The following is a 9,149-nucleotide window of genomic DNA, read 5'->3' as shown; positions in this document are numbered from 1 at the left end:
GCGTGTTCGGAGGGGGGGTAGACAGAAGAGGGAAGGAGGGAGGGGGGGGGGCAAGTTCCTCCTGATCGCAGTGACACACAGAGGGTACACACAGGGCAGTTTCTTGGGGTTTCTTTGGTGGGGGGTGGGGAGGGGGTCTCACAGAGGGGGGAGAAAGAGAGAGAGAGAGAGAGGGAGAGAAGGAAGATGCAGCCGAGGACATTATAATGGCTCTGGAGACTGACAGAGAGCCGCGGACAAAAGAGCGTCCTCATCTATTCAACTTGGCCTGTGACAGCAGACACAACAAATGCCATCATCAGCACCCCAGAAAGCTCGGGCCCAATTGAGCTGCTGCTGCTGCTGCTGCTGCTGCATTTGACAAAAAGAATCAGAGGACTATTGTTTTAGTAAAGCTGTTGAGACGTGTAATTAGGATAATGTCTAGTAATCAAACACAGAATCAATGGCTGAGGCCCAGATGAATTATACACATTGGTATCAAGTTTATATGAGTGGGAGTGAAGCTGCAGGATCGTGGTTGACTGTGTTTCCTCCTGGTTTGTGAGGAGAGCATCAGTGTCACACACACAATTCAGATAATAATCTCTTATCATAATAAAATTGTTTCAAATCCCTTGAGCCAATCCAGTTTGTGTCAGTAATGACTATAAACACACACACACACAAGTCCTGATCAGGTGTTTTTATTTTTCACTTAAATCCAAGGTAGCAAAAGAAAAAATGATACACAGGTGAAATATCAGACACACACAGACACTCTAAAACATCGAAACAAAAGGTGCTTCACCACCTCAAAAAAATAAAGCTTCCTCTTCAGTTTAGTACACCTGAATGTGAGCAGATGGACCTGAAGTGATCTGCCGTTAAAAGTCTTTAAAAAAATAAATCAGGTTTCCTTCCATGACGCTACGAAATGAGATTTTTTTTTATTACAACAGTTTGACACAATAGTTTTTGTTTAATGTCGTCTCTCTGATGAGAGTCATTGGTATTGACTCTATAAAGGCATGTAATCTCTGACAAAAAATTCTTGTTCACAAAAAACAAAGATGTTATTGCTTTTTTTTGAAGTATCCACACTGCATATACTTACAAGTTATACTTTTTTTTAGCCTTTGTCAGAAATAATAATAAATAAGAAAGAATAATCGGCTCATGTATATACTCTGATTGCACTTAATCCTCTAGACCCCCAAACACTAACTAACATACCGTAGGTCTAGTATGGTAATATACCTGTCTGATTACATAGGCAAGCCATTATACATACAAGCAGTAATGTCATTATGTTTGTACAAATGATAAAACTAAACTGTTATAGTGACAAAAGCACTACATTCTATAATACACAGGCAATCACAGATTGCAAATCTTAAGTAAGAATGTCCTCCCCTCTCCTTCAACTCGTGTATGTTCCCAAACTATCAGCACTAGTCTGAAGATGCAATTCCAAAACAGGAAGCATAGTCACATGTTTGTCTCCATGGGAACCACAGACATTTAACACATGGTCACAAAGTTAAAAATGCACTGGGAAGTACCTTGAACTGGTTTTTACAGTAACCACAAATGCTGGCGATGATAGTTGTAGTATACTCCTGGTAAATTTTCTCAGAATACAGTCAAACTCAGAGGCTTTTTTCTCCCCCACTCTTGCTACTGTATATAGATAGAAAAGGAAAAAAAAGAAAACATGGTTGGCATTTTTGTTTCAGTCCACGTTAATGCTTCGATGCCAAACTTCCCCCCTGCTTTCTAACAAAAACAATCATCCATCTATCTGCAACTTCTCAGAAGCAATAACACACTGAACGGTCTCAGAGCAGTTTGAAGAAGAAAGAAAATGTGATCTCGTGCTGACCGGCCGCTGTGAATATGACGCTGTTTACAGACCTCCATTGAGGAATGTGAATTGTTTGCATTTCTGCTCCGAACATCTAAACAGTTGCTGTACGCCTGTTCTTGAAATCAAGTGAACAAGTGAATATTCGTCTGTATAGTAAACTAATTGGCACTTACATACATTATTAAATCATCATCCTCTAAAAATGGGTTTCATGGTCACTTGAGGGATATAGTTCCACTTAGAAAAGTATCTCAATACCGTCAACATCGAACTTGAGAAGTGTTTAAATTTCCTGAAACCTAACTCGCCTAACTATTTCTTTCAAAAATGGGAATCATCGTCATTCATTTATCAGCGATACAGTACATTTGGTTTTTTTGGGGGGGGTCATTCATAATCCACAAAATAAATACTTAATTTGGTTTGATTGGGAACATACATCTCCCCTGTGCTACAGCAACACCACTGTGGCCACTTAATACATTACTATGTGAAACAACAACATTTCCCTTTTATGATCATATTAAATTCAGGCTAATAACATAAAAAAAGGAAAGAAACACTGTAACACCCTCTGCATGTCTTTTCTGCAAAGACCAAGATACATCCACGCAAAAGCACACACACACACACACACACACTCACTCACACATGCTTCCACCCCATGAACTGCATGAAGATACACACTTCCACAGCGTGGAAATAAAACCAGCTCACTTCAATAAAAAAAAAAAAAAAAAAAAGTAAAGAAGTCTTAATGCTATTGGAGTAGAACAACAGAGGTGGGAGGGAGAGGTTGTTTGGCCACAAGGAGGTGCAGAGGACATGGCACGTTAGACAAGAGGGGCTTTTCTGACCCGCACTTTGTTATGAGAACAACGGATGAAGTCAAAAACAATGAGTCTTTTCTCTTCTAGTCTCCTCCTCGTTCTTCACATAACTAGTCCGTTTTTGCATTGGGTGTGTCCTTCGCCGCGTTTCCACTGTTCAGTCCATGTGGGGTTTCTCCACACCGCCCTGGGGGGAAACCAGAGAAGAGGAAGCCAGTTGTTAATAACATATCAATCAAATGATTAATGAAGTATAATGGTTACAATTGGGGGGGAGAAAGAGCCTTACATATAGAGAGACATTTGTAAACTATTATATTCTGATGACTGAGCAACTTCTAACATGGGATGAATGGAAACACAGACACATGATTCATTTCAGTTTCCGGTAAACTCAAAATAAAACTGAAACCAAGCTCTGTGGACAATGCCATCATTTCCATATATAGATTTGAGTTAACATGGTGTTTCGACAGTTTGGTCCTTTGTACATAATGTACATTTGAAAAAGACAGGAGGAAAGTACGCAATAAAACTACATAATGCTTTTCATGTCACTCATTTTATCCGTTAAGTAAGTATTGAAATGTAATCTGTTAGATTCTAAAACTACACATCTGACTGCAACTCAGTAAAAAATAAAATGGAGCCATTCACATCTAAAAAGGTCTAGAAAGAGCAGTTTGTTTGTCTTTAATTCAGTGGTTATTGCTGCCAAACCAATTTTCACTGTAACTGGCTTTAGCCCAAAATGAAAGAACAAGGGACCAAACAAACAAACAAAAACATTTTCAGAGGAGGGGAGAAAAAAAACAAAGTCTCATGTTCCTCCTGATCCTGATCCTCATAACTGACCCACTGGAGCGAAAGGGAGAAAAACACAGAACAAAACCACGAGTGCAGACTTGTGCCAACATTCTTCAGGCCTCATCACAAACAAAAACAACAAGTAGCAAATGACCCTCTGGTCGGCCGAGTCCTGACTGGCTCTGTGTCTCGCCACGACTGTGAAAAACAACAGCCCTTAATCTGCTTTCACGCTTTCACTGAGTCAAACTGAGGGAGTGACGGGACTCTTACTTTACAGACAGAATGAGGTGAGGCTTCTGGGCAGAAGCTTAATGGAGACATCAAAGCTGACTTGATGGGATAATTATGAAGTAAAGGGGGGCGTCCGGTGCTGTTTGCGCAACTTTAAGCTCATTTGACAATGTTATCTGCTGTTCTGCCTCAGCTAAGTAATTGCAAATAAAGCATGTCAGGTGCAGAGGAGTCTTTTGATGTCATTTTCTCAGAAGGCCCTTACTAGTAAGAGATTTAGTGTGAAGATGACACTAGCTTTCAAAATCAGGTGTTTCTTAGAAAATTGGAGGGAAAAAACAAAAAACAACTCCAGATCAAGATCAAGAGTTTTGTGCCTCTGCTGTTTAACCTGCAGCTGCCAGTATGTACATCAAGCTAATAAATACAGTGAAATATCAAAATATGCAAAGGCCGACAAAAAGCACAAGTAGGTCTCTGAGTTTTTGTCTGACTAGAGGGACACGCTGTATTCACAACTCTCAAGCTCCTTCCCCCAAGGTTTTTTTTAAGTGGGACACATCACGAAACACCTCTTGTTTGTCTTCAGAACACTGGATGTTGGCTAAAGAAACAGTTTCAAATCTTTTCTCTACACCTGGCTCACTTCACTTTACATTTAGATTTACATTTCAGTGTTTTATAGGAAGAGACAGGTTGTAGGCTAAAGCTGACGTGTGGCCCTTTAGTTAAAACACTGTATGGCTATAGGTTGCTCCAAGCTTTACCATGGCAAGTTGGCGTCCAATGTTCCCCATGGTGACACCGCCTGAGAAGAATATACATGGGAGCCAGGAGCGTACATATAAGAAGTCTGGGGATGTGTACCTGAAAGAGAGAGAGAGGAAAAGAAATTCTTAGTAAATATCATCTTTAATGATGCGGACCAAGTCTAGAGACACTGTCCTGTAGCTCAGCCTGACCTTTGACCTCTTAGGCAAGGAGGTCAAAACCCCCCCCCCCAAAAAACAGAATTCCCTCCGGAGCCAAACAAGTTATCCTGTAATAAGCAAAATTACATCCAGCCTTTTCCCTCAGGCAAACCTCAGAATAAGACGCATCTAATCTGACAAGCAGAAAACGTGTCTTAAAGACAAAACCAGAAAGAGATCTCTGACAGAACTGAGTGAGGAAAAAAACAAAAAAACATAAGACCTGTCATGATGGAAAATATAATTATCTCCCCCCCTCTGTGTTTCTCCCTTGTAAAGTCAGCATGAGCTTCTGCTGCCTTTTGAACCTCCTATCGTGGGCAACGGTCCCTTTCCTCAGCTGTGGAGTTTTGATGATATGCCGCTGAAGCAGGTAGGCTGGCTTGTTAATTGGGCTCCCGGAGATAAGGGGGAATACCAAAAATATAACTCAATACTTTTTCTGTTATCTGCCATATCTTTTTTTGGAATCAGACAGGTGGGAGTACATCAAGTGCTTCCTTCACACCAGGGTGGGACTTACTCTCATAGCTGTATAATGAACACTTAAACCACGTAGCACTGTTTTTTTTTTCTTGTGGGTGTAACATGAAACCAGATATTAGTGATGACAAAGCACTAGTGGTTAATCATTGCACACAGCATCAGTTTTGTTTCCTCAAAAGTGAAAACTTGGACAAGTTTTGTTCGCTGACTTACTGGTAGACTCCATTGTAGACCAGCAGCTGCGTGATCACAGTGGCTAGGAAGGCAGTGGTGATGCCCAGGCCAAAGCCGCTCCTGGACCGGTCGAAGGTCCACCACAGGCCCAATGACAAGGCTGCCAGCGTTAGAGAGAGCTGCACATTGTTGTCGATGTTTAGTTTCTGTATTACGGGCAGTTAAGGGCAAAGTCAAACACTGCGAAGCTAGCATGGGATTAGTTCTTACTCAAATATTTGGATGACCTGCTACCACCAAGTTCCATCACTTTACTCTACTTCTTAAGGGTAAAGGGTAAAGCAGGACATCCTGTTGCTTTAGATCCTGTCCACACCAGCTATGCAAAGACAAATTTTACCTCAACTAATGACGGATAAAAGTAAAAGTTAGTCTCCAACATGAGCTCTGTGTGAAAGGATACAACACTGGCATGATTGATGCCGACGAACACCGCGATGCACCTCATGACGCTGGCCCACTCCCTCTTGAACTTGTGCGGCTCTCCCAGATGGCTGTCGAGACAGGGATACAGCAGGCCCACAACAGCTGCAGAAGAAAAGAAGGAACAAACACAACAAAATTACACAAGATAAGCAGAAATTCTGTGAAATGCCAGAGGGCAAAACCTGTCATAGAGCTGCTGTGTGGGGTTATTTGCTGAACACGCGTTTCCGTAATTAGTGAATCATTTACACACCTACTGCAGAGACACTTAAAAGCCCTATCTTTGAAGTTTTGACTTTTAATCTTGTTTTTAATTATTTGACTTTAAGTGTTATTCCTCATATTGTGTAATGTCAAACTCTTGACCTATATACCCCTCCAAGTCAAAACATACAGAATGTCTCTGGAAAAGTTTCACAAATTAGAGCTGTAACGATTCAGTCTGTGAATAGATTAGTTGATTGACAGAAAAATAAACAAAACTCAACTTTTCCAGCAAGAACAATTCAGTGCTTGTCTTTATCTTATACGTTGATAAGATGTATATATATTTGGGTTTTGGATGGTTGGTCTGATAAATGGATTAACAACTGTTTATATGTAAAAACAAATGTCCAATTTTAGCTGTAGTTCTAACAAGGATGTTATATTTTATATTTATAAATAATTTAGGTCATATGTACCAGATCTAAATGTAGTTATACTGGTTCAATCCTTCTGTTGTCGAGGAAGACATACCAAACTCATGCTGATCACTGCCTCCTTTTTTTTTTTTTTTTAATTTCACCTCACTGTGGTTTGAATCTGATGATCCTTCTGTTTTTAACTCTTACTCAGACAAAACATTAACTCCAGGAAACTAATGAAGGTCATTCTGTCAATTTCCTGACAATGTGTAAACCTAATAGTAGGCTAGTTACATTTTGAGTTTAAAGAAAAAAACAGCCATAATTAAGTGTAGATGATAAAAACACCCTTAAAGTTACAGTAGCCTAGCTTAACAATAAAGTCAGTAATGATTACCTTACACAGGTCTCTACATGAGAGGCATTAAAGATACAGACAGTAAAAACATGAAGCTTTGTTTTCTGCCCTGCAGCACATGGTGGGAGGAGCTGAGCAGAAACGCTCTTGTTTCTCTCCCCCGCCCCCTCCCCTCGCTCTCCAAACTTCCTGGTTCCTGGCCTTAAAAGCCCCGCCCACTCAGCTCACCCGTTATGACACCGTCCAATGAGCGCGCAGCTCACCTCGTGTCCGGCTGTTGCGACCAATCAGAGCTCGAGAAGCGCCACCATCTGTGCGAAGTCAGTTTTTTTCCCCTGCTTTTTTTTTTTTTTTTTTTTTTAACATAATTGACTGCCAGACAAAACCATCAGGTCTAGTGCAGCGTAAGAGAGGAAGTCTTATATAATAGGCAACAAAAACAAAGCCGAATGATGATTCATAACCTCATGATCATACAGCAGCAGGTAGCAGCGCGAACTGGAAATAAGTATCGTTTTCCTGCATCATAGAAAAAAACTGCGACATTCTCCTACTTCCTGTGGCGTGTGGTGCTGATAAACCACAGAGGTGATAAACAGACTTGTAGCGACCATAATTGATTGAAAATTGACTTTTTAATCGCTCTTTTATCGATTATTATTTCATCTTTATACGGTAAAAGGCTACTTCGCTGTGACCCCACCCCTTCCCACATTCCTTTGTCCCAAACTTAGTAACAAACTACAAGATAACCTTGGTCTCACAAACTATTAATAACACACTGATAAACTTCATATGTGCACACCAACACACTCACCGGCTCCTGTGCCACAGCACGGTGGGATCCACCAGGCCGACGAGAACAAAGTTGTCATCACCTCCTCGGGAAACAGGGTGACGTTTCTTTGTATCTGCAGCAAGTTGAGCACCAGGGCGAGGATCACTCCCACCGTGAACAGGACCAGACCCCGGCGGATCAGGTTGGCCGTCCGGACGTCGTGGAGAGAGCCGTAGGCATTACTGAGCACGGAGGTGATGATGGACATCATTTCTTCAGCTTTCGATGCTAACCAGTTTGCCCCAGATGATGATGATGAAGATGAGTGCGTAGTCTCAACCCTTGATGCACAGGAGCAGCTCCAGCAGTGGTCCTCTAGTCTGGGCATTTGGCACTTCAGGGCTGAAGAAGGAGGAGGAAATGAAATGACATTATATTAGAAATGAAATCCATTGTATTCTATTACAACTAAGTTAGACAAAGTGGAAACGATGTCACGATCCCGCCATACCTTGATCTCCAGACGTCTTCAGTGTCTGGTCCAAACAGAAAGCTCCTCTGCTGTTCATCCACGCCGCGCAAAAAATGAATAAGCCCGGGGTTCCCTCACCAGCACCGCCGCCTCTCTTCCTTGTTTCCCTCTCTTTAAAACAACGACTTGCAATCACGTTGTTTGTTCACATCATCGTTAGCACACGCACGCACACTCAGTCACTGAGAGAAAACACGCACACGCATACACACAGAGTGCTGCTGCTCCATTCCTCAGCACAGCGCTCATACCAGGGACAAGAGCTTCCTCTGCAGAAAACAATCACAGCTGTGTCGGGTGAGAATCGGCAGCCAATCAGAGCGCGGCGGCTGATATGACGTGACGCCACCCCACCGCCCCCTCGTCCGGGACAGACGCACAAACCAGGAGGCAGGAGAGCTGAAGTGAAAGTGGAAACAGGGAACTACTTTAAATGGCAAAACAAATGTAACTCCAAAGAGAGAAGATAGACACTATTATAGAAAGTACAGGAAAACATATTCAGTATCCGATATTAAAAGCGCAAATTTGCAAATACATTTTAAAAAGCCATTATGAATTAAGAACTGAAATCCACTGTATCTTATATCAGAAAAAGGTATGTTTACCTGGGTAGAATCCAAAATTAATCTTGATCCGTGTCAGATAAACACTTTAACTTTGACAGATCTACCTATCTATGTATTCCAGCAGGCTTCACTTTCATAAACTAAGCCCAGTTTAACAGGAACCTTTATATAGCCTATACGTTTTTTGAGAAACAAGGTCAGTGGCACAACTTTTTTTTCTCTCTCCTGATGTTTGTGAGAAGTTGTTGAACCTTGGGTCAGGATAGAGGAGGTGTGGTTCTCAAGAAGGAGGAGTGTGGAGGGGAAGGCACGTAGAGCCCCCGCACGTCAGCCAATGGTAATGTGAATGGGAAAGAAAGGGGTTCATTGCCCGCTTGACATAGTCTCTCAAGGACCGACAACAACATGGAAACATGTTTTGCAAGAGCCTGTGTGACCCAGCCAGGTGT

General features: G+C 41.8%; 1 protein-coding gene across 1 annotated transcript; it reads right to left on the bottom strand.

Moving 5' to 3' along the window:
* Positions 1-670: 670 nt before the first annotated feature.
* insig1 (insulin induced gene 1) lies at positions 671-8,898 on the bottom strand. The gene is made up of 7 exons (XM_083995714.1): positions 8,740-8,898; positions 8,111-8,530; positions 7,639-8,001; positions 5,815-5,939; positions 5,391-5,557; positions 4,488-4,587; positions 671-2,866 (listed from the first exon to the last, which is right to left on the bottom strand). The coding sequence occupies exons 2-7, from the start codon at positions 8,166-8,168 to the stop codon at positions 2,837-2,839; spliced, it is 843 nt and encodes a 280-aa protein (XP_083851840.1). The 5' UTR covers positions 8,169-8,530; positions 8,740-8,898; the 3' UTR covers positions 671-2,836.
* Between the last annotated feature and the right edge of the window lie 251 nt (positions 8,899-9,149).

The sequence above is a fragment of the Trachurus trachurus genome (assembly GCF_905171665.1).
Source record: "Trachurus trachurus genome assembly, chromosome: 20".
NCBI lineage: Eukaryota > Metazoa > Chordata > Actinopteri > Carangiformes > Carangidae > Trachurus > Trachurus trachurus.
The sequence above is the reverse complement of the archived record's forward strand: the minus strand, read 5'-3'. Positions and strand labels throughout refer to the sequence as shown.

Coding starts and splice junctions, on each gene's coding strand:
- insig1 (XM_083995714.1), bottom strand. CDS start 8,168: ATGAACAGCAGAGGAGCTTTCTGTTTGGACCAGACACTGAAGACGTCT. Junction 5,940..7,638: donor GTGCTGTGGCACAGGAGCCG/GTGAGTGTGTTG, acceptor TTTCTTCTGCAG/CTGTTGTGGGCCTGCTGTAT. Junction 5,558..5,814: donor GCATCAATCATGCCAGTGTT/GTATCCTTTCAC, acceptor CCCGTAATACAG/AAACTAAACATCGACAACAA.